The sequence below is a fragment of the Rattus norvegicus genome, chromosome 12 (assembly GCF_036323735.1).
Source record: "Rattus norvegicus strain BN/NHsdMcwi chromosome 12, GRCr8, whole genome shotgun sequence".
Lineage (NCBI taxonomy): Eukaryota > Metazoa > Chordata > Mammalia > Rodentia > Muridae > Rattus > Rattus norvegicus.
In genome coordinates, this window is record NC_086030.1 from 9,643,597 (window position 1) to 9,668,548 (window position 24,952).

The 24,952-nt window shown below is 45.2% G+C and overlaps 1 protein-coding gene across 4 annotated transcripts in view; it reads right to left on the reverse strand.

Moving 5' to 3' along the window:
* Window positions 1-24,952, reverse strand: part of Fry (FRY microtubule binding protein) — a 243,032-nt gene that overhangs the window by 113,237 nt on the left and 104,843 nt on the right. For all 4 annotated transcript variants that reach the window (NM_001170398.2, XM_039089331.2, XM_063271250.1 and 1 more), the window contains exons 9-17: window positions 24,258-24,350; window positions 24,060-24,158; window positions 21,853-21,954; window positions 16,766-16,869; window positions 16,140-16,248; window positions 14,088-14,174; window positions 9,210-9,381; window positions 6,904-7,036; window positions 6,109-6,216 (exon numbers count right to left, since the gene is read on the reverse strand). In NM_001170398.2, the coding sequence (NP_001163869.2) occupies window positions 6,109-6,216; window positions 6,904-7,036; window positions 9,210-9,381; window positions 14,088-14,174; window positions 16,140-16,248; window positions 16,766-16,869; window positions 21,853-21,954; window positions 24,060-24,158; window positions 24,258-24,350 (1,007 nt within the window). The remainder of the gene's footprint in view (window positions 1-6,108; window positions 6,217-6,903; window positions 7,037-9,209; window positions 9,382-14,087; window positions 14,175-16,139; window positions 16,249-16,765; window positions 16,870-21,852; window positions 21,955-24,059; window positions 24,159-24,257; window positions 24,351-24,952) is intronic.

Here is a 24,952-nt window from a genome sequence, read left to right on the forward strand (position 1 = left end):
CCCTATTTTTCAAGAGAGTCTGACGCAGTAGTTAAAAGACAGCAGAGAGAGTTAAAAAGAAGCAACCTATGAAGAAGTCTGACTTGACTTGAAGACTGAAGGAAAATTGTTTAAGAAACGGATCTCTCGTTTCATAGGGTCTTGAACAGAGTTTCAAATACCATAATACTGAATACCATAAATAAAACCACCAAGGAGGAATCGAGAACTCTCCTCAGGGACCTAGCCATGAAACCAACACCAGTGGGGCTCTCCCTCCAGCTGTCTGGCATCGGGGCCTGGCACTGGGATTCAGATAAGCGACTGAACACGAGGATGCTTCTCACAGGACATGGTGCCACTGCGAGACACCCAGGGCCCTGTCTGCAGTGGTCTAGAACAAGTAAGTAGCATGATTCCCACGGGCACGTGCCTCTTGCTCAAGGGCGTGGCTGGACGCAGAAAGATGCCCTGGAGGGAGGGGGAGGTTCCGAGTCAGACAAAACCATCCTTTGGTTGATCAAATCAGACAAGTGACTCACAGCATAAACCTTCTCCACAGGCAAGCTCTGGGATTCCTATCAATCAGCTAAAGTTCCTGTCAACGGATTCGGTTATCTGGGTGTGTTTCAAAGCGATGGACCATAAGCTGAAGAGAGAGACCAGTTGGCAGAAACACTTCCGTATAAATGACGGTGGACACATAAGGTATTATCAGGCAGACACGAGGAAGCTGAGATCTGGCTACACCATCAAGGGTTCTGAAGGGAACTGAGGGGCAGGCTGCATCTATACACATGAAAATTTTCTAATTAAAACATCTAATTAGGGGTTGGGGATTTAGCTCAGTGGTAGAGCACTTGCCTATCGAGCACAAGGCCCTGGGTTCGGTCCCCAGCTCCGAAAAAAAAAAAAATCTAATTAAAAGATCTGGTTTCATGATGGCCATAGAAGACCTCACTTTGATAACATGCTCCTCCTGATGCTTTCTGTAAAGATGTTCTTCATAAGCAGTCTCTCGTGAGGGATGTGGCTGGGAGCTGGGAGGCAAGGGACTGCAGTGAACTTAGCTGTGTGACCTTGGGCAAGTCACCTAACCTCTCTGTGCTTCAGTCTCCCTCTTGTAAATGGGAGTAATACCTACCTCACAGGGTTGTTGTGGGGATTAATTAGAGAGGAAGTCTGTAAAGCATTTAAAAGGTTCTTGAAGAAGGCACTATATAAATACAAAATAATATCTATTAAAAAAAAAAAAAGATCTGGTTTCTTACAGGGCTTCCATGAGACCAAGCACCATTGCTTTTACGTACAAACTGAAAACTGAAAAGTAGCTTTTGATCGTTGTTGTTGTTATTATTATTATTATTATTATTATTATTATTATTTTATTGATTTGTGGATGCATCTGAGACTGCTCCGTACCTCAGTCGCTTTCCGTGATATCTGAAATGTATTAGCCACTTCCTCCGCTCTCGTTAGTGAGCACGCTGTGCTAATGGAAAGCGATGTAGAGAAAAGAGTCGGCTCTGTGAGCCGTGCCCCAGTATCTCAGTGCGTCTTACTTCTTTATTTGAACGGAAATGTCGGTCAATGCTGGACAGACAGATGGAAGTCCTTCCTGTAATGATCCCCCAGACAAAACCACCATGACTTCTGGTCAGCTCATGGTGTATAGATGCTATGCCAGGCAGGCTGTAGCACTAAGACAGGAGTGCAGGACGGCTTGGGGTTTGACCACAAAGCTAAGACAATGTCTACCCCCTCCAGGAAGCCCTCTGGGTAAGCTTTCTCGGACTCAGCCATTAGGCTGACAGGGTGATTTCTGAGCTAAAGAATACTTATCAAAGCAGACATTTAGCAGCTTGAAGCAAGCCTCCTTCCACACTCCACCGTGTGTCTGCAGTTTGCCATTTAGTTGTGTATCTGGCTATTCAGGGGTAACCAGAAGTGCTGGGGTGATGGGCGGGCTTGCAGCAGCTACTCGGAGATGCACACTTGAATCCTTACTGACAGAGCTCAGCCAAGAAGGGATGGGAGCCTGAAGAAACACTGGTCTTGCTTTTCCAATTGTGACGTTTTCTGGTAAAGCGCACTGCAGAGTAACTGTGAAGTGTGCAGTTCCCACGTCTGGACGGGCTGTGGGGACTGTACCACTGAGTCAGCTTACGGCCATCCTGACTGGACTTTGGGGTGCAGGGCGATGCACGTCCTGTGCGGCAACTCAACCCCACATTTCATGTGAGTGGCTCACGACACCTTTAAGTCCTTACCGCGTGGGTGGGACATCGGAAGAGGTTCATTTTCTCAGGACCCAGTGTACAGGTCACCGGCTCCTTACCTCCCTCTGAGAAACTCTCTGACCGCTCTTTGAAGTTTATAAAAAAGCCTTTTTCATGAGCTTCCGATAAAGTCTGGCCATTTTTTTTCCTTGAACTTTCAAGAATATTTATTTGTTCTTTTTCTCTTCTCAGAAACAGCGCTCACGGCTCTGGGCTTTATAAGGAGGTACACGAGAATAATCAGGATGCTATAAATAGCTCAGACATTCCAACTATGTCTGACAATCCCCTCCCTGCACGTCTGGTACCAAAGTCTGCAGACTCCAGCATCCTCTGATTAGGTGTCAAGGTGATTTTCAGAGGTTAAAAGCCTTCTATGCACACAGACCCACGGCAAAGCAGCGGTAGAAACTCTCCACGTTATCTAAGAAGCCTGGCATTTCAAGAGCTTTAGCACAGGCAATCATGGGCTAGATCTCTGAGTAAAGCCCACGTCCCTCCCACCCTAAGCTGATAGCTGGCGCTTTCCCACAGACCTCTGACTAACCAGGGTGGAGACACCCCAGTGCTATTCGCCACTCTAAAAGGTCTCAGAGACAGACGGCATCCTTCCAAGATTACCGAATTTTCACCAAGGGAGAAGTATGCTGGAGATTTAAGTATTTTTTTTTTTCTGGATCACACAGAGAGTAAAACAAAAAGCAGAGACACCAAGCTCAAACTTTCTAGAAAACTCTGTCATCTTCCCGTTTTCCCAGATCACTTCCTCCATCTCTCAGGTGGCATCACCTTGTCCCCTGGCAGTCATGGTCGCATCCTGATCTCCCCATTCCCTGCCTCAGAAACGCCGACTTCCAGTAGTCAGCCTGTCTGCCGTCACCCACAGCGACTGGCAGGGGACTCCTTTGTGCTTCAGGGCCATTCTGGAATTTGTCCAGAGACTTCTTTATCCCCAGCCTCTGCTCTCACCCCAGGAGAGTATTTGAGTGGACGACCCTCAACGGATCTCACTCTTCCGTCTACACCGGCTCCTGCAGATAACGTATTTTGCTATTCTCCGTTTGCTCCTTCGTGGGTCTCTTTGGAATTGGAGGCTCACCTCAATCTGGGTCTATCCCCCCAACTTTGCCTTCTGGGTCCTTAGGGAAAGCTGAGGCTGTAAACTAAAGCCTTATACAATTTTGGAGGCACTGGGGATTAAACCCAGAGCCTCAAGTATGCAGGGCAAACTCTTTATACTGCGTCCTGTCCCCACCCCGTGTCCTTAACGTGTGCTCTGACCGTGGAATAGAGAGAAGGAACCATGGGCCGGAGGTTGAGCATGAAAGCCACACGCAGGCTATGGCTGAATCTGATGAGGGCCAGCAAGTGACAAGTAAGGAGGGAAGCTTGCTCAGAGGATGCCGAGACCTGGTTCTGAAGGTCACAGAGCCTCTGCAGCCTTCATAGTCCGCATCATCCCAGGACAGATGTGTGGGAAGAGGGTGGGGGTGGTCTTAGGCAGTAAAAGTCACCTCAGAAAGCCAGAGAGGGTGCTCTCTGTCACACACCGTTAGGTCGAGACCGTCTGTTGATTCCCCTCTGGCTCTCGTGCAGTAAGTCGCCGAGAAAAAAAAGACGCATATCCTAGGCTCGTCCTGTCACTAGCCTGAGGGCCTCGTCCCTTCAAGTGGTCGTGAGCCACCGTGTGGCTGCTGGGATTTGAACTCAGGACCTCTGGAAGAGCAGTCAGTGCTCTTAACCGCTGAGCCATCTCTCCAGTGCCTTGTCCCATCAGAAGCTAAATAAGTAAAGTGAAGCTTGCTGCCAGGGGACAGAATCTCCTCAGGCTTGGGTACCCCTAGGAGGTTGGGCATGAATGTAGTTTTCTCTTCCCTGGGTTTTTCTTTTTTTGCCACTGTTATCAGATTAACATCTCTGAATGGCATTTTTGAAACTTGCATTTATGGGAGTTGGAGAGATGGTTCAGTGGACACAAGTATGAATGTTTTTTTTCCTAGAGAATCTGAGTTTGATTCTGAGCATTCACATGACTGTGTAGGTGTGCATGTTTTGTCCACATGTATGATCATGTACCACGTGAGTGCCTGAGGTGTTCAGATAAAGGTATTAGATCCCCTGGAACTGGAGTTACAGACGGCTGTGAGCCACTAAGTGGGTGCCACTAACTGAACTGGAGTTCTCTATAAAAGAATACTGTGGTCAATACTCTTAACCACAGAGCTTAACCCTCCAACCTAAATAAAATACTTTTAAAAAAATCACATTTATTGTGTGTACATTTGTGTGGATACTAATACGATAGGGTATGTATGTTGAGGTTAGAGGTCAGGAGTCAGTTCTCTCCTGCTGCTGTGTGGATCCCGAGTACTGAACTTAGGCTGTCATGCAACTTTACCGCCTGAGCCATCTCATTAGGCCCTAAAATGGCTTATTAATAGCATATAATTTTAGCCTAAAGCTAAAATTCTTTCTCTCTGGGTGTGTGTCTACATCCCTTCATTGTTAGCCTTCTTTTTTTTTTTTTTTTTTTAAAGATTTATTTTATTATATATAAGTACACTGTAGCTGTCTTCAGACACACCAGAAGAGAGCATCAGATCCCATTACAGATGGTTGTGAGCCACCATGTGGTTGCTGGGAATTGAACTCATGACCTCTGGAAGAGCAGTCGGGCGCTCTTAACCGCTGAGCCATCTCTCCAGCCCTTCATTGTTAGCCTTCTTAACCCTTTCATTCCCCCGCCCAAAAGCTGACTTCCATTCTCCCTCCCATACCTTACATCCCGCATCTAATGGCGTTTGCCTTCTGGGTTTGTTCTCAGATGGCGTTTCAGGTCACAGGAGACGAGGAAGTTCCCTAAACACAATGAGTCACTTTCGCCCAGAGCAAACTGCTTTTACGTTATAGTTGGGCTGTGCAGTCGTGTGGGTGATGGGAAAAGCGATAAACGAGAACTTTTGGGAGCTTCCAGGAGTACTCCTGGTAGAATTAAGGCTAACGTCTCTTTCCTATGAGGGAGTCTAGGGACCTCAAACTGAGGATCAGGCCTGGGATGAGCTCTCGAAGCGAGGCCACACACCTTCTTTACCGTTCGAAGCTTGATCCTTCCTCTCCAAATGCACCTTTTATCTGCTGGCTTCCTTGGTCCACAGCTGACCACTCTCCCACAGAACTCAAGGGTCTACTCTGCGCCAGTCGTCTGTGCAGACCCATCCTTGGGTTGCGAGTAACCTCGTGGATGTCTGTATTTATTTTGCAAAGGTTTTTGTTGTTGTTGTTTTGTTTGTTTTTTCGAGACAGGGTTTCTCTGTGTAGCCCTGGCTATCCTGGAACCTCACTCTGTAGACCAGGCTGGCCTTGACTTCAAGAGATCGCCTGCCTTGCCTCCCAAGTGCTGGGATTAAAGGTGAATGCCACCACTGCCTGGTTCTTTTGTAACTACTGTAAACTGATACAGGCCAGGTCTATGACTCAGGTCTATAATCCCAGTTACTTAGAAAGCTGAGGCGGGAAGGTCATAATTTGAGGTCAGCTGGTGACATCGTGAGCCTCTGTCTCAAAACAGAATAAACAGAGAGTTGGTGATAAATCTCAGCCTTGAGAACTTAACAACCTAGCACACATGGCTAAACAAGGCCCACATCTAAAGAAACCACCACCAACAACAACAAAAACCAAAGACAGACCTAAGTTCCTTCCGCCTGTTCACACACAAGCCCTAGAACAACACCTTACGAAGTAAATCTCCATCAGTAGAAAATAACCATTGTACTCTGGTTTTCTGAACCGTGACTAAAGATTAAAAATCAGTTCTGATCGAACGGCATCTGGGACCGTTCCCACCCACCTGGCCAGCAAGTCGATCAGTTCAACTTTGGACACTCCATCAGGTAGCAGGCGAGGGATTGCCGCAACACAGGTCCGGAAGAGATCGATTTTGGGCTTTCTCTCACCCCTGGAGATGGAAGACAACATTTAAGCAAGTCAAAAGATTATGAAAAACCATTTAAATTTATGTATTAGACGTATATTAGCCTTCTAAGGACAGCCTGGTGCTGGCCTCAAACGTTTATCTCCTCAAAGCTTCATTAGTGCCAATGAAAAGTCTTTTAAAAGTCTAGACGTAGGGGCTGGAGAAATGGCTCAGTTGTTTAGAACAGTGGGCGCCCTTACAGAGGACCCAGGTTTGAGACCCAGCACCCACGGGGAGGCTGACAACCATCGCTAACACTAATTCTAGGGCATCTGATCCCCCCTTCTAATATTTACAGGCACAATCATGCAAGTGGTACACACGTATACATACAATTTGCACACAAAATAAGACGAATAAATATACTTTTAAAAAAAGTCAAATGGTGGCATACGTGTTTAATCCCAGCATTCAAGAGGCAGAGGTAGGCAGATCTCTGTGAGTTTGAGGCCAGCCTGATCTACAAAGCAAGTTCCTGAACAGCCAGAGCTACATGAAGAAACCCTGTCTCGAAAAACCAGAAAGAAAAAAGAAAAAAGAAAAAAAAAGTGGCGATGGTTTTCGGCCAAATCTTGTCAACACCTCTGTTTAACCCCCAAGTTAAAAAGAAGAAAGTTGGCTTGGATCTCCTCCCCCCCCCGCTCGCCCCGCCTTCTCGGCCGAACTCACGTGATCATGTCTTCCGGCTCTTTGTTTAGCATCTGGACATTGGTCAGCATCATGCACCGCCCCACTTCTTTATCAAGGTGTCTTAAGATGTTGCCTACCGCCTTGCGGACTTGAGAGTAATACAAGGACATTCCTGAAAAACATGTGTTAGCCATATTTTTAACTTAATATGTCACAGAACCTGATCTGCACCGGATCTACAATAATTCTCCGTCAAGCGGCTTCCTCTCCGTCTGGGATTTCCTTGAGCGCAGAGCTGAGGTTGGTTCCATCTCTGTCTGCCTGGCTCCTAGTGCACGCACCACGCTTTGGAGATGTTCACCAAATTAACATTGGTGATATTACTTAATAAGAGCTATAATACTTTTTGAAATGGTTTAATCGGCTTTTTTATTTTTTGTATGTGAGTGCTTTGTGTGCACGCAAATATGGTGCTCCACGTGTGTGCAATACTTGTGGGGGCCAGATGAGGGTGCTGTGCCCTATGGACTGTATTTACAGAGAGTTGTGAGCTGCCCTTGTGGATGCTGGGAAGCCACTCTGGGTTCTCTGCAAGAGCAAACGATGCTCTTGACCACTGAGGCAACTCTCCGGCTCCCTATTCCTAAAATTCCAATGAGAAAGACTTTGCACAAAAGTTAAGTAATTAATTTTGCTTTTGAGATGTCATATTTCCAATTAACAAGAAAACCTACCAGCATTAGCAATTATATGATAAATAATTCTCCTTTGGGGCTAAGAGCTTAATAGCTGTGTACTGTTCTCGGAAATGCATGTGCTGAGGCTTAGTAAAATAAACAACTGACTTCACTCATAAACTTTAAAATGCTGGAAATAAATTGTTCCCATTACATGTGATGTAAGTATCCTTATAGTTAGAAGACAGCAACACACCCATACACCATACACACATACTCACTCACACACATACACACACTCACTCACACACATACACACACTCACTCACACACATACACACTCACTCACACACATATACACTCATGCACATACCCCCACACACTTATGACACCCACACACACTCTCATAGACATACACACTCACGCATACACACTCATAAACCCACCCACACACACCCATACATATGCACACTCATGCATACACCCCAAACACACACTCACATTCACACACACTCACTCATATATACACTCATACACACTCACACATACATACATTCACACATACACACATACTCATGAAGATACCCCCACACACTCACTCACACGTACACACTCACACGTACACACTCACACGTACACACTCACACACACTCATTCACATATACACTCACATACATACATTCACACTCACCCATACACACTCACGCACTCATAAACACACCCCCACACTCACATACAAACTCATGCACACACCCACAGTCACACACACTCACAGACATATTCACTCACTAACTCACACTCGCACACACACATACTCTCACACACACTAACAAATCAAACAAGAGTTGGTTTGTATTAAACTTTAACGAAATAAGTACCGAGAGTCACTTCTTTCATTTTTTTTTCTTTTTTCTTTTTCTCCAGAGCTGGGGACCGAACCCAGGGCCTTGCGCTTGCTAGGCAAGTGCTCTACCACTGAGCTAAATCCCCAACCCCGAGAGTCACTTCTTATACATGAAGTGTCTTGAACTCTCAAGCGTAAGGAGACTGATGTTAAAAGGAAGAGTTCTGCAGGTGTTTCTCTCTTATCTTTGGAATTTTGGAACTGTTTATAATAGTTTCTAAATTTGAGTACTTGAAAGGGAAAAAACAAGTGTTAAAAAAAACAATCACCTCTTTGGATTCAGGAAGATGTATCCAAGAGAGAAAAATTCTCCTGTAGTGTTTGTGGGACTTGGCATTCTTACCTTACAAATTAGACCAATGTTACTTAAAAAAAAAAAAAAAAAGAATAAGGGAAGGAATTTTCTTTGAAATATCAATTAATGAAAAAAATTATAAATACCAAATTTGCCAAAACACACAGACATCGTGGAAACTTACTGTACAGTGTAGATAACCAATAACCAATATTAATGTTTACCTGGACCCAGATGAAGGCCACCATCTAAATGGCAAAGTATTTACCGGAAGTCCTGACAAGTTTGAAGGGCTCCAAGATTGGAACCCATTGGGAATCAGTCAACAACCATGCAGGGATGTCTTGCCAGGCACCTGCCGACCTTTTTCCTTTTCCTTTTTATTTATTTTTATTCATTTTATTTGAATTTTTTGAGTGCAGATCACTTACAGTAAGGACCCGACAGTGATTTTCAGGGATGTACCCACCTATCATTTTGGCTTCCTCTTCAGTTAGTGTCTTACTCAAATACGTTTTCTTCACTCTCAGGGTGTTTCCTGAAGGGAGCACGGCTCCAGTCACCGGCATGGGAGGCTCACCGTCCTTTTGTTGTAAGCTATCGGCAATCACCAGGAACGCCCGCAAACCAATGTTCATTCTCTGGAAGAGACGCAACGAAAGGCCCAGTTATCTAGGAGAATCTGTCAGCGTTTATCTCGAGGATAAACAGGCAGGAAGATGCTCACCAAACTCAGGGGGCATATATCTGGGGTGTGTGTGTGTGTATAGAAGGGGACACCGAAGAGATCAGTACTCACTCTGTGAGCAGCCGTGACTGAGGTAAACTGAGTTACACAACAGACTCAAATTCTTCATAAAAAGAGACACCTCAGATTTCAATTCAAAGACTGTGTGAAGCTATTGAGTTCCAAATGTGAACCACACATGAACTATCTAATAGTTATGTATTTTGAGGTAAATAAGTCACTGTGTAGCTCTGGTTGGCTTGGAATTCATTAGGTAAGTCAGGCTGTCCTCAATTCCCAGAGATCAATCTGGCAAACGTTAGATGGAGCTCGGGGAGTCTTATGGAAGACCTGGGGAAAGGACTGAGAGACCTGAAGAAGACAGGGACTACACAGGAAGACCAAGAGTCAACTAACTGGGACCCTTGAGGGCTCCCAGAAACTGAGCCACCAACCAAAGAGTGAGCACAGGTTGGACCTAGCTCCCTGACACCTCGCTGCACACGGGTAGCAGATGTGCAGCTTGATCTTCATGCAGACCCCAACAACCGGAGCGGGAGCCGTCCCTGAATCTGTTGCCTGACTGTGGATCCTGTTTCCCTAACTGGGCTGCCTTGTCTGGCCTCAGTGGGACTGCGATGACGTCATGTGCTGGGGATAGAGGGGAGATACACACAGCAGGGCCCCCCTTCTTAGAGGGGGAGGGGAGAATAGGGGGAGGATTTGTGTGAAGGGGTTCTGGGAAGAGAGAGGGGCTGATATTGAGATGTAAAGTAAATAAATAATTTTTATATGTATTTATTTTATGTATATGAGTACACTGTTGTAGTCTTCAGACACACCAGAAGAGGGCACCGGATCCCATTACAGAAGGTCATGAGCTACCATGTGGTTGCCAGGAATCAAACTCAGGACCTCTAGAAGGGCAGTCAGTGCTCTTAACCGCTGAGCCAATAATTATTTTTAAAAAAGGTGTGCCCCACCATGCTCAGCCAACATTTATTATTGATCTCTAGTTATGAAAGCCAGCAAGTTTGAGCATGAATTTTAAAAACTGGATGTTTATCAAACCCATGAAAACACACGGGCACATGAGGAGAAATGTCATTCCCAGAGGCATCAGTTAAAGAGTCCTGTGAGGGCTCAGCCCGGCACTTGCTCTCAGAATCACAGTCTCAGGGAAACTGCATGAAGGTCCTGCTCTCTAGACCCCATCCCAGGGCACCTCTGCCTCCTTCTGACTCATACATTTCCCCAGGGACCAGTGACAGTGACCATCTTTTTCTAGGTTTACTGGCTGCCTCTGTCTCTTCTTCCACAGGGGCTATTGCTTCTGCTCACTTTAAGAGCATGTTGTTTATCTTCTGATCATTGATTATAAGAGTTCTTTATCTATTCCAGAAGGAAGTCCTTTGTTAGGGGTTGTCAAGATATTTCCTCCCGTGCTATGACTCTCTATTAAGTATCTTAGCAGCAAGTTTTAAAACATATATTCACCCTATTAACCTCCTGTGCTTTGTGATTTTTGTGCTCTAGAAAGTTTTAATGTTATGGTTTTCTGGAAGACATACAGGGCTGGGTTTCTATTTAGGTAGCATGATCTGGTTTGAACCTGCCTCGCCCGGAATTCATGATGTTGCAAGGTGGGTATCCTATTGCTCAGCACCAATGAGAGCAAGAATTTCTACGCGCTGAGTAAATCCCCACTGTTGAAATCAACCAAGCATCGCGTATGGGTCTATCTCTAGAGTCTTCATCCTCGTGGGACCCTCTTTACGGTCACCCCCTGCCTCCACACTGATTTGGTGATTGTATGATTTTATAGTCCAACTTTATTCTCTCGAAGCTATGTTGGCTATTTTAGTAGCTTGATGCTCCATATAAAACCTTAAAACCGGGGTTGGGGATTTAGCTCAGCGGTAGAGCGCTTGCCTAGCAAGCGCAAGGCCCTGGGTTCGGTCCCCAGCTCCAGAAAAAAAAAAAGAAAGAAAAGAAAAAGAAAGAAAGAAAGAAAGAAAGAAAGAAAGAAGGAAGGAAGGAAAGAAAGAAAAGAAAAGAAAACCTTAAAACCAGCTCATTTGATTTCTAGCTTAAAAGAAGCTATGGGGACTCTGTCTGATTATTAGTAAGATGGTAACACATGAGCTGGGGAGATGGCTCAGCGGTTAAGAGCACTGGCTGCTCTCCCAGAGGTCCTGAGTTCAATTCCCAGCAACCACATGGTGGCTCACAGCCATCTGTAATGAGATCCGATGCCCTCTGCTGGCCTGTAGGTGCACATGTGGATGGCGCACTCATACATTAAACAGGTAAGTAAACCTTTTTAAAAAGATGGTAACATTTAAGTTAGTTTGGGGACAATAGAACTCAACAATAGCAAATCTTCTGATTTGCTATAAATAGTGTAAATTTCTGCTTATTTGGGTTTTGTCTTCTTTCAGTATTTTTTAAATTTTTTCCAATAAAAAGTAGTGTACATATTTTGTTTTATTGCCAGGTATTTTGCTTTTCATCAACACTGTAAATTGCTTAATTTGATTATGCACCATTAGATTATACAAATGTACTATTTTTTTTGTATCTTGCAAACTCCCTAAAGTCATAAAGCAGCTCTAAATCAGTTGGGTTTTTTTCCTTTTTTTTTTTTTTAATAGTGATATCTTTATTTGTGCTAACGTTTTCTTCCTTGTTACAGGATCTCACATTGCTGAGGACGGCCTTGAACTCCCTGTGAAAGCAAGGATGACTGAGAACTCCTGATCCTCCTGCATCCGTCTCTCAAATGCTGGGGGATTGTAGGCGTGTCCCACCAAGCACGGCTTTTCCGCAGTTTTCTACAATATTTGCCCGTGGATTAAAACACCCTTATGTTTTCATTTCCAATCTATCAGCATGCAGTGTTTGTTCTTTCTTGCCTCCAGCATTGAGTAGGACCTCTAATTGCATGTTCTTTTAGACCAGGGCAAAAGAGAGAAGTTCATCTCATAGATATGTCACACTCGTGATGACGGACAGACGTATGTACAGTTTGTATTCCAGGCCCAAACCCAGTAAGACAATTATCTAGAAACTACTCAACGGTTGAGTTTATGCTCAACACTCTTGGTATTAGGATAACGCTTTAGGTCTCTGAGCCTTGTTACACAAACTATTCCAAAATACCTTCAAAAGATAGGTCTGTAGGCATTTTTTAAATCAGTGATTGATGTGGGAGGGTCCAGCCTGTTGTAGGTGGGGTCACCCTGGGTTGTTGGTCCTGGGTTCTATAGGAAAGCAGGGTGAGCAGGCCATGAGGAGCAAGCCAGTACGAAGCGTCCGTCTATGGCTTCTGCATAAGCGCCTGTCTCCAGGTTCCTTCCCAGTCTGATCTCCTGTTCTGATTTCCCTCATCCATAGATTGTGATGTGGATATGTACGCCAAATAAACCCTTCCCTCCCCAACTTGCTTTTAGCCATGGCGTTCCATCATAGCAATAGTAACTCTGACCAGGACAACATTAATTCGGAGCATTGCTGAGTAGCCCAGTAATTCTGAGAATTATTAAAAATAGTAGATTTATAACCACTGAGAAATGAAAGAGATGTTGGGAATGTCGCCAGCAAGAGACGTTTGTCACTATCCAGCTCAGGGCCGCCATCTGGCCCTGGATTTGACCTCCTCCTGACCTGCCGACTGGTACAGCAGCCTCTCCAGAGGCCTGTGAGATCACCGGGCACCAGACAATGCAGGGGATGGTGGGAAGAGGCAGGGGAGGTGGGGTGGGTTGGGGCAGCTAACGAGCTATACTGGGCCTCCTCCCTTCAGATCCATTTCCTCAGTGATGGAATGAGAGACACAGGATATTACAGATGACAGAGATACGTGTTCAAATAAACTCTCGGGCATGGGATTTCTCTCATCACCCTTGCTTCACTTTCTTCCTCCCTGGCCTTCGTCCCCTTTCCAGTCTGCAATGCTTCAGTCCCAGACCCACTCTTCTGTGAAGGGATCTAGGAAAGTACGTCGTCCATTTTAAAGTGGAATCGCTGAGGGTCAGAAGTAAATGTCACACACCCAGGGAAAGCAGCAGAGCCCGAGACAAGTGGCAGAGCTGGCTTCCGGGTTTTTGGCCCAGAGTTCTTTCAATCATTGTACAGAGTACGGGCTATGGAGGGGCAGCCAGGCTGGCGGGGTTCTATTGGCTGATGGTGTTTTTTTAATGTGGGAGACTGGATCGCTGCTCATACGCACAGCTAAGCCTTCTACACCAGTGCAGGAGGCTGGGATGTGGTCCTGGCACCGTGCGCTTGTTTCCCATTTCCCTGATCCCATTGTGTTGTAACAATCATACTACTACCCCATTTACTCATCTGTTTCAACACAGTTTTGAATGGAGAATGATTCCATTTTAAAAGAAGACTGGACCGCAGCACGTGGGTACTGGGTCGTCCTCAGTCACCTCAAGTTTCACTTCTGAAAAAAAACCTGGCGCTCAAATCTGGACACGAGCAGAAACAAACAGAAAACTCCTCAGAGGTATCCACCCCCCCGCCCCACTCCCATCAGAGCCCCCGGACTTTCAGAGCAAAGTCATGGGCTCTGTGAACAAGTGCTCTGTTCTCATGGAGAGTTGTTCATACCTCTGGGTTGAGACTGAAAGCTTTCGCCGGTTTTCCCACACAAAGAAAGTCAAAAATAATTTCCTTCATTGCAAAGTCCAGACGTTCCTGGCGGGGGTGGGAGGGGTTGAGGTGGGGGGGGGGAAGAAAAGAATAAAATAAAAACACAGAACTCCAAGAACAACACAAAATGCACGTTTTCACCATATGCAGAAAATAGGTGGCTTCAAGAAGGGCTAATGCCTAGTGTTATGGATCATGGAGAGCCCTTGATGGAAGATCAGGGGCATCAGAACTGTCCAGGGAGCCACCATGATAGAGTGACACACAGAATCAGCTTGGTGTGCACAGTGAGGCTGGAGGTACAGAAGCAAATCCAAGACAACAGTACAGCTGGGCATCTGAACCCCAAACAGCCTAGGTTCTTCCAGGTGGTAGGATAAATATCGATAGCTTTTTGAAACTCAGCTGGGAAGTTTATTTTTAATGGTATCACTACAAAACGACTGTTTTCTTCTATCCTTTAACACTGAAAACACCCTCTGGCTTCCTTATAGAAATCAAACCCAAGTGGGAAGAAGAACGCTTAAGACACAGCATTTAAGGTGGAATCTGGTCAGGTCACACGCGTTAGTGACTGCTAATAAATGACATGTTCCTTTTACACACAGCAGTCCAGAATAGTCAAAGCACATACACTCTGAGGCTATACACTACACTCATGAAATACATATGAAATGTTCTACCCGCAGGCTGAGGAGTGCACCTTCTCCCATGATACAAATTAAAGAGTTCTCTCACTGGCCACAATGGAGAGAGATGCTACTTTCCAAATACTCTCGGCTCTGAAACATCTATCTTCACACCAGTATCAAACTGCACTTCAGTAGCGTTTGCACGCCAATGATTTCCTCTCAGCCGTGTAACAGTCTGAGGCATAAGGGCCAAACATTTCTACTCTCACTTTACCGGTAAAGAAAGCGAGACTGAAGTTACTGTTCAGTTTGAGGTGGAGGGTTTGGTTTGTGACAGAAGCCAGGCAAGTGCAGGAGGCTCCCGGTGCCCCCGTAAACCACAGAGGTCAAAGGGGGCGGGGGTAAAAAATGCACTCATCAAGTATTTTATAAAGAAAAAGGTAGCTCAGTATGGTGGTGTGTGCCTCTAAGCCCAGCATGGGGGAGACAGAGATCGGTGAACCTCTGTGAGTTTGAAGTCAGCCTGGGGTTCAGAGCTAGTTATGGGCCAGCCGGGGTTAAATAATGAGACATTGTTTCAAAAATAAATAAGCAAATAAGTAAACACACACACACACACACACACACACACACACAAGCAAAAATAAAACATTAGACTTGGGGAGCACTCAGTAGTAGAGGATACGCCTGGCATGAACGGGGTCTTGGGCTGAGTCCACCAATCTCTCCCCCTAAGTAAATGGTCTTAATAAAAATGAATTATATTTAAATAATGAATTACAGTCACACCGGCTTTAATATGACCGAATCCACTCAAAAGTAAATGAATTCATGTGTAAAAACGCTTAGAATAGTTTTGAGCAAAGGATCAAAGTGGGTAAATGCAGATTTCCTCATGAAATTATTTTCTCCCCGTAGAGAAACATTAGAGTGTTACTATTCACTCTTCAAGGCACCATATCATCTTTTTTAAAAAAATTAAATTTCTGCCAAACATCAGAGCGCCTGACTCCTCCTTATTTGTTGAATACCTAGCAGATATCTGGAGAAAGTGGAGAGGGAGACAGACAAAAGGGTCTCTGTCACAAAAGGTTTCCTGTCCTGTTACCGTTGGGACTGACCCAGGCAGGACCTTTCTTTGTGCTATCGCAGTGTTACTGCTGGGCTGTGTGGCCTTGGAGGAATCATTAAACTCTACGTGGCTTATTTCCTAGAGGCCAAAGGCATTTAACATATTCACCGACTGTTTTGAAGCAAAAGAATAAGTTGTGTGGGGAAGCAATCCCTTTCCAAGAGGTCTGGACGTCCGAGGGATTGTTGTGACCTTTTTACACAACGACTGTGCCTGAAGGGGCCTCTGCAGAAATCTGAGCGTTACCTGGGCGATGAACTGGATAATCTTCACGAAGATGTTCAGAGGCATATCCCTGGGCACCACGCCGCGGGACCCTTTGGGGAAAAGCGTGGTGGTGATGGTTATGAGTCGGCTGGAAGATAAGGGCGGGCGAAAAAGAGAAAACAAGCGAGATTGGCTGAGATCTAGTTGTCAGGGAGATGATGCACATTTCATTTTAGTATCAGAGGACAACAAAACAAAACAAAAACCACCTCAGTCCTTTCCATTGGCACAATTGCTCTAGGAAGAGTTTTTGTTTGTTTGTTCTTATTTTGTTTTGTTTTTCCTCTTTTGGAAAACCCAGGGCAGATGGAAAATAATAAATAGCCATTTCCTTCCTCAAAGTGTGGCGTGCCGCAAAGAAGCGGACCCTATGGAGACCCTATTCTGATGGAGGTTAATGCTTCAGCTTAGCGAAGACCGCTAAGGCCCTGCTGAAGTTCTGAGGCCTCAGGTCTCCCGACCTGTGGCTCTGTGAGGTTTTGGCCAGGCCAGGTTGGGTGCAACCTGGTGGCTGGGCAAGTCTGACTCCAGCGCCAGGCTCGCCCTGCTCGCCCCACCCGGTGCTCGCACCCATTTCACCCCGCGCTTGAGCCGCCGGTACTTACCTCTGAGTGGCCGTGTTGCTTTCACATTTGATTCGAATCATGTAAACCCACAGTAATCTGTAGAGAGACTCCAAGGCGACGCGAGCCATCTTGGGGTCTTTATTCTGGAACAGAATGCAAACTGTAAGATTACTAGTCGAATGCCCACGTGTCCCGTGCAGGAGCGCCTTCCCTAAGCGTGGGGAAGGCAGACTGGCCTGGGGGCAGGCACATATGAGGTATTTGTTACCATCTGGGTCACTTGGACCATGCGCCTCCCAGTGTTCGCTGGATAAATACCCATGGTTATGACCATGATAGTGAGACGGGGGAGTGCTGTGGGAAATCCTTTTTGTCTTTTGTCAAAATGGAAAGTCAAGAGATGCCAGGTAACTGGTATAATTGCATAGCACTTACAGAAGAATCGGATGGTCTACCTAGACAGAGAAAATAGCTCCTGTCTTTTCTTTTTAAGACTTTTTTTTTAATTTAATGTATGAGAATCTGCAAGTACACCTGTGTGCCAGAAGAGGGCACCAGATCCCGTTACAGATGGTTGTGAGCCACCATGTGGTTACTGGGAATTGAACTCAGGACCTCTGGGAGAGCAGCCAGTGCTCTTAACCACTGAGCTATCTCTCCAGCCCTAGCTCCTGTTTCTTAAGGTTGGGTGGGAGAGTATTCATATCTTTGTCTTCTGCCAGTTTGTTTTTTTTTTTTTTTTTTTTTTGGTTCTTTTTTTCGGAGCTGGGGACCGAACCCAGGGCCTTGCGCTTCCTAGGTAAGCGCTCTACCACTGAGCTAAATCCCCAGCCCCCAGTTTGTTTTATTTTTAATATTAATAAGTTAGACTATACACTGTCCTGATGTATAAGTAGAACAAACAGTAACAAATTTAATTGACATTAATATGGCAATATTAATTATTGCATATTATCATCATTATGCATTTGTATCTGCTCCAAGCTCATCTTATTTGTTCATTCATTCACTGTTCTACTTGTCCACCCAATTGTGAATGGTGTGTTAATTTAATTAGTAAAGTCATAATACATCTTAATAGCTGACACATGTACTTTCTGCAGTCCATGGCTTTCTAAGCAGTCCCACTGTCAAACCCAGCCATACGCTTATTACATTTATCTATACATTTACGTCTGTACATTTGCACAGACTCCACACCCTGGTTGACTTAGGCCGTAGGGCTGGACCTGGTCACATCACACAGAAAAGTGCACATCAGTGGTCCCCGCAGCATCCAGCAAAGGGAGAGGGATAAGGAAAACTCAATATGTAAACACGATTTCTTCTCAGCCACTAAGAGGAGTGGAGTCGACTGCAGGCAAGCAGGTGTGATTGGAGAGAATCAAATTGAGTGGATTAAGCCGGTCCCAGAAAGACAAACGTTACATGTTCGCTCATTTTTTAATGTTAAGGTTTATTTATAAGCATCTGGGGGATAGAGATGGAGGTGGGGAGGAAAACTATGGAGGGGATCCTGTCAGGAGGGCCTGGTCCCTTCTCAGACGGGATGGTATAACAGGGGATATAAACCCCTGAAGCTATTTCAGGTAAAGTTTACATTTGAAGCTAAGTTTTCTTCAGGCATCGTCTCCCTATTGAATGTATAAGATGGGAGTTAGAATGTGTTCTATGTATTCACGATGTTGGGAACTGGCCCATGTAATTCATACTGGGCTCAGATTTAAACATAAACGATATGACTTTATTCTGCTTGAAACGGATCAAGCAAATTTTGGATATCGTTTTCCCTTGGGGCATTGGCTTCTAGTGGTTTACCCTCCATATAGATAACCTAGCATTTACTTATGGATTTAGAACCAGGGTCTTCTTATGTATCCCAGGCTGACTTGAAAAATATATATATATAAAATATACAAAATAAAATATACAAAATAATATATATATATATATCCATCCCAGACTGTGATACAGAACAAGACCCTGTTAATACATTTATAAATGAAAGAGGTTGAGATGGGAGGTGGGAGGCAAGGAGGCTAGAAGATGGCAATTCTCCTGCCTCAGTCTCTCCGATGCTGAGATCATGGGTGCCCATTATCATACCTGGATTTCATTACATTTATTTATTTTACAGATCCATACATTAAATGTGTATGTGTGCACATGGGTGCAGGTGCTCATGCAGGCCAGATGAGGGCGTCAGATCCCATGAGCTGGAGTTATGCGTGGTTATGGGCTACTCCTTGAGTCATCTCACCAGCCCACTCCTTGCCCTTATCTTGGCTAACAAGTAACTCTTCCATGTTTCCTGGGGTACAAGACTTCTACAAAATACAACTCCAAGCTCTTCACAGATGAAGTCAGTCTGTCCAGTGCTCACATTTGACACAGGGCTCTTCCCTGTGCACAGAGGGCGTGGTGCAAACCCTGGAGACCGGAACTGGAGTTTGGAAGGCGTTCCAGTCTCCGTAGCATGGATCCCAAGGCTCATCCTGACCTTACAGCTTCTAGGTTTAAAAACCTTCTAGGGGTTGGGGATTTAGCTCAGTGGTAGAGCGCTTGCCTAGGAAGCGCAAGGCCCTGGGTTCAGTCCCCACCTCCAAAAAATAAATAAATAAATAAATAAATAAATAAATAAATAAATAAATAAAAAAAATAAAAACCTTCTAATGGGTGGAATGCCTGTGTAGGAAGCATTGTTAGAGCCTACGCCTGTGTCCTTCCCGGGGTTTATAACCCTTTACTTGGCTGTTCTGCCAAGCTTTGACAGGAGCACTCAAGAATATTCTAATTTTGAAATCATTAATTTTCAGAGTAAGATGCCCCGCTCTGTTTCAAAAACAACTTGGCCCAACCCCAAAATGGCTCTTTTGGTCACGGCAATAAATCACCGTACAAAATATTTTGATGTTTAGCCTCAGAGGCATTCAATACGTCCAGAAAGCTGTGTGGTAAGCATTTTAATCATTAAACATAAATGCTATCCTACTTCCTTCCTGTCACTGCAACGAAGCATGGACCAAAAGTGACGTGGGGAAGGAAAAGGCTTGGGGCCTATAACTTACAGGTCGCCATCCGGTCAAGGAAGGAACCGGAGGCAGGGAGTGAGGCAGAGTCTGTGGAGGGGTGCTGCGTACTGGTTTGTGCCTCGTGGCTTGCTCCACGTGCTTTCTGACATCTTTGATTGTGAGCATAACCTTTAATGGCTGAGCCATTTCTCAGCCCTCAGCCTACTTTCTTTTGGATCTTAGGACCATCGGCCTAGAGGAGGCACTGCCCACTGTGGGTTGGCCCTCCCATGCCTCCCCAGTCACTCACTGATCAAGAAGACCCCACAGATTTGTCCATAGGACAACCTGAGGAAGTCAAGTCCTCATCTGATGTTCCCTCTTCCTACATGACTCTAATCTGGGTGATGACAAAAACTCTCCTGTTAGTTTTGAAGAAAATGGACACTTTATATATCTTAAAAGATACATTGTGAATATTGGAGCTAGTAACTGCAAAGTGGCTCAAATAGGGAAAGTGGTACTGGGAGGCTTTTAGCTAGTGCGTGGGATTGCTAAATCCTCAGATGAATGGCCAGGAGTGGGCACTGTGTAACCACTGATTACCCCAAAAGGCATTTCAGTTTGCACGTGCCTGAAAGCCTCATTCTCTACCGCCAACTTGAAGGAAACAAAGGATTGCAATCTTGGATTTCATAATCAACTCACAGAGCCAGGACATAGTCAGCGCTAAAAGCAGGCCCATGGAGATTATTACATAATTACTGTAAATAACAAAGTAACGTGATTGATCTTAATTACTTCTCCAAAGTAAAATGTCTTGGAAGGAAACACACACACACACACAACAAGGCAACAGATATAACTGTGCAAAAGTTTTTAGTTATCATTATTATTTTTAATGAAAGTTGCAAACTGAACCACAGCCTTGGACATAGGTGAGGCTGTGAAGAATTCTTTTTATTTGCATGTTTTTGCTTTTTTTTTTAAATGATTTGTAAAGATTCACTTATTTCAGTTCATATGCCTAAGTATCTTGCCTGCCTGTGTGTCTATGCACTACCCGTGTGTCCGGCATCCACAGAGACCAGAAGTGGGCATCAGATCTCCTGCAGCTGGAGTTGTCACAACCGGGACAGACAGCTGCAAGTTACCATGGAGATGCTGGAAGCTGAACCTGGATCCTAGCAAGAACAGCTAATACTCTTGCTTACCTACTGAGCCATCTTTCCAACCTCTGGTTTTCCTTCTTGAAAAAAAAAAATTGGTCTTGCTCTATATAGGTCAGTCTAGCGATCCCCCTGCCTCAGCTTCTCCAGAGGGCTTGGATTACTGGCATGCATCACCCCACCCAGGAGAATCTGCTCTCATGGTACAGAGGGTTCTCTCTTAGCTGCCTTGGTCAGCTGATCACGAAAAGTAAAAGAATGTTTCTATTTGATGCAAAGTCGATCTCAAAGCCAATTATTATAACCGTATTCACTATAGCTCCTTGGTCCCAGGGGCTGTGACTTTATGCATCCTATCTCCCACCACCTGTGTTTCCTGCCTGAAAAGCAGTAAGTGTTTAGGACACGGACCACAGACAAGAATGGGAGGAGGCAATGCCCTCTACCAGAGCAATCCTTCCACAGACAGAGCCTTTGATCCCGGAATATCTACCTCAACCAAAAGGGGCAGCAGTGTCCCAGGGAATCTGAGATAATTTCACATGTCCGGATCAGCTAAGTATAATGATCAATTCCTATCACTTAGCTCCACGGGACAGCAATTATGTCCTGAGATACATATGTACAGTGGTTTTGATTCTGTCTTCAGAGTGACTCTTACTAGAGCAGATGCATTTGCCCCCAGTCGGCAGAGGTATCTTTCACTTTTAGGCGGATGAATATGTTCCCTTCAGAGTTTCATTGTAGCAGGGTATGGTGGCTCATACCTGTAATGCCAGCACTCCGAAAGACTGAGGGAGAAGGACTGTGAATTTAAGGTCAGCCTGGGCAACTTAGTGAGTCTTTGCTTGCTTGAAACACATAAATCTCTTTTTTTTTTTTCAAAAATTGAATTTTTTTCTTTTCACAAAAGATGTCTGCTGTGGCCAAGTTGACAAACACTGACCTTAAGGTTGGACAGGCAGTTGTTGAGGAAAACGTGCCATCTGTTAAGGAACAGCTGCTTCTGACTGACACAGAGGAGGCAGGTCACCAGCGGGTATAAGGCCTGAGAAGAAAGGGGTGGAGGTCACGGGTGACTGACAGTTCAACAGACCAGGAAACACATGTTCTCTGCACCCAAACCTTCAGCACATCCTCCGAGACCCTGCGTCCCCAAGCAAATGCAATGCGTGCTATAAAAGAAAGGGCTTCCTCATGGTGACTGGATAGAATCATCTAGAACTCTGGCTAGTCATCTACGCGCAGCAGGATGTCTGTTTCACGTCCAATAACACAGAGAGCTGATTCGCTAACTTAGTTTTCGCTTACAGACTCTTAAACGCAAACTTAGAATTTCAGATTATGCTCTCAGCCACCACAGAAATAAAACAACTATCGTGCTGGTTCTTTCAGTCAATTTGACACAAACAAGAGTCACCCTGGAAAAGGAGACTAACTGAGGAACGGCCTCCAGCAGACTGGCCTGTGGCTGTGCTTACGGGACACCGTCTTGCTCATTAGTTAATGCAGGAGGACACAGCCCACCGTGGGCGGTGCCATCCCTAGACAGATGGGTCCTGGGCTATGTAAAATAAAGTAGCTGACCAAGCAAGCTCTGGGGAGCAAGCTAGTAAGCAGCATTCCTCCATGGTCTGCCTCAGTTCCTGCCTCCAGTTCCTGCCTTGACTCCTATAATCCATTACAGGTTAATGGATTATAACCTGCAAGCCAAACAGATGCTTCTTTTCCCTCTTCTGCTTTCGGTCAGAGAATCAGAGAAGCTAGGACAGCCATGAAGGTACATTCAGTTTGAAAATGCCAATGGTTTTCTCACTCATAAACATCTAGTAGTCTGTCTTTGTCTTAGCAGCAGGTGTGTGTGTGTGTGTGTGTGTGTGTGTGTGTGTGTGTGTATGTATGTATGTATATGTGTGTGTATGTATATATATATATATGTATATATATATATGCCTATTGAAATCAGCCAGAACAGGCATATATATATATATATATATATATATATATATATATATATCTTTCTCCTGCCATCTTCCTGTAATTAAGGGGGATTCCTGAAAGAGCTCTTATGGTCCTGGTAAACACTATCAAGACAAATGTAACCGCAGCAGGAATTCGTTCATGACGGAATAAACAGAAAAGCTGCTGTGCCTTTCCTGTATAAGTGGGCCCCTTTCCCAAAGCAACTGGAAAGACAGCAAAACTAGCAACAGGCAGCCATCCAAAGAACACGCACGCACAGCTCACCCTCATTTTACTTAACCAGGTAGCACATGCTTGAGGGCTAGGGGAGATTTAAAGGGAAACACACCTATTCCCTTGTACTAGAAAGAAACAATGGCCAACTGATGAGCTTCTGTGGGACACACTTCAACTCAGCTCTGTTCTTCTTGACATGAGCTTAGTCTTAGAGGACTCTGAAGTACTGCGCCCACTAATGGCATCTCTAAGGCCACCCAGTAAATGCAAGAAATTAGTCCTCATGACCATCAGGTATAGGTAAATGAGCAAAGCTGGCATTGTTACCAGCAGAAGAACTGGGCACTGGCTCAGACGCTGACAGGAATGGTCAAGCCTTGGAGTCTAGTATAGGTCTGTGGCCGCCTACTGAACTAAGACACTATCATGACCATGGCTGGCACACTGCTGCCAATTTATAAATCCAAGTTTAATTCACCACGCGGCAAGCTGAAAGACTTTATGTTGCCTTCTGAAGAACTAAACCCAAGCCTTCAGAGACTCTTGCCTGTGGGTTACACTTATTTCTTCCTCTCTCACTCCTGGGCTCAGTCTGGATTCTGAGTGTCAAGATAGGAATCAGCCAGAACAGGCTCATTCCCCGGACGGAGACGAGAAACTGTTATTATAAACTTTAGCCTTTAGATTTGAAAAACTTCTCAGAAATTCAAACAAAAACTCAGTTTAGCCAACCTCTAAATAAACAGCTGAATCCACGGGACTAGAAAATTCCTCTGAGGGGATGTGGTATGATCCCCGTTTATCAGTTATTCATGGACCTGGGCTAAACACGCGCTCTGAAGTAGGAGAGGCTGACGCAGTTTCCCCATGTGTGGACACTTGCTACTCTCAAGCCGGTTTCTCCCAGGAGCTCTCCACTTGGGACAGCGCTCGGCTCCTCCCACGGTTACCAACCAAGGAATGCTTTTTCCGAGAGGAGAGTTCCAACGTTGTGTCGTACAGGCTCTCCACAAAGTTCCTGAGGCAGGGGACGTTGACTTCATTTTTGACAGTCTACAACAGAGAGAGAACTCGTGAGACGATTCCACTCAGGAAATGGTTGGGCGTGCCACCCAGGTTGAAGAAGTTATTAGGAAAGAAAATACAACTCACGGCAGCCACGGGGACGAGGATTTCTACAAAGAGCCCTGCTAAGGCGTGCTTGATGTCTTTGTCTTTGACCTCCAGAAAATAATGTGCACATTCCTAGAAAGCAGAACAAGAGCGCAGGGAGGAGACGGAGGTTGAAATACGCACGGGCAGTGCACTTAAACAAACCCAATTATCTGTACACAGACACAGCACCTTCTGAGATCTATTAAAAGCCACTTGTCCTGAAAGGACCAACAGCCATACCCATAGGCATAACTCATGTGTTGGTTGGTTAGTTCATTCATTCATTCACTCATTCATTCATTCATTCCCAACCGATTTCTATGGCTTCCTTCACCCTCTGTGGGGTCCTGGGCCACTGATCAGGCCACAAACAGGAATCTCTAGAGAGAACAGGAAACTCCTGTCAAGTCTAACTGTGGGACAGCCTTCTTCCTATAGAAGTGTTTACTTTCAGGGCCTACATTCTAGGTGTGTTTACTATTCCCATCATTCCTTAAGCAAGTCTGGAAGGTTTCCCTTCGTGCAAGGAGGCTTCTGGAACACTTCCCCACTTTCTCTGCCTACAAAGCTCCTGACTACTAGAGTGTGTATTTTTGGTTGCCTGGGGAGCTGATTCTGAAGGAAGGTTGGCCTGCGTGAGTCAGCCGGTCCCTCTCTTATGTTAGTGACCTCTTATGGCTTCCTATGCTGTC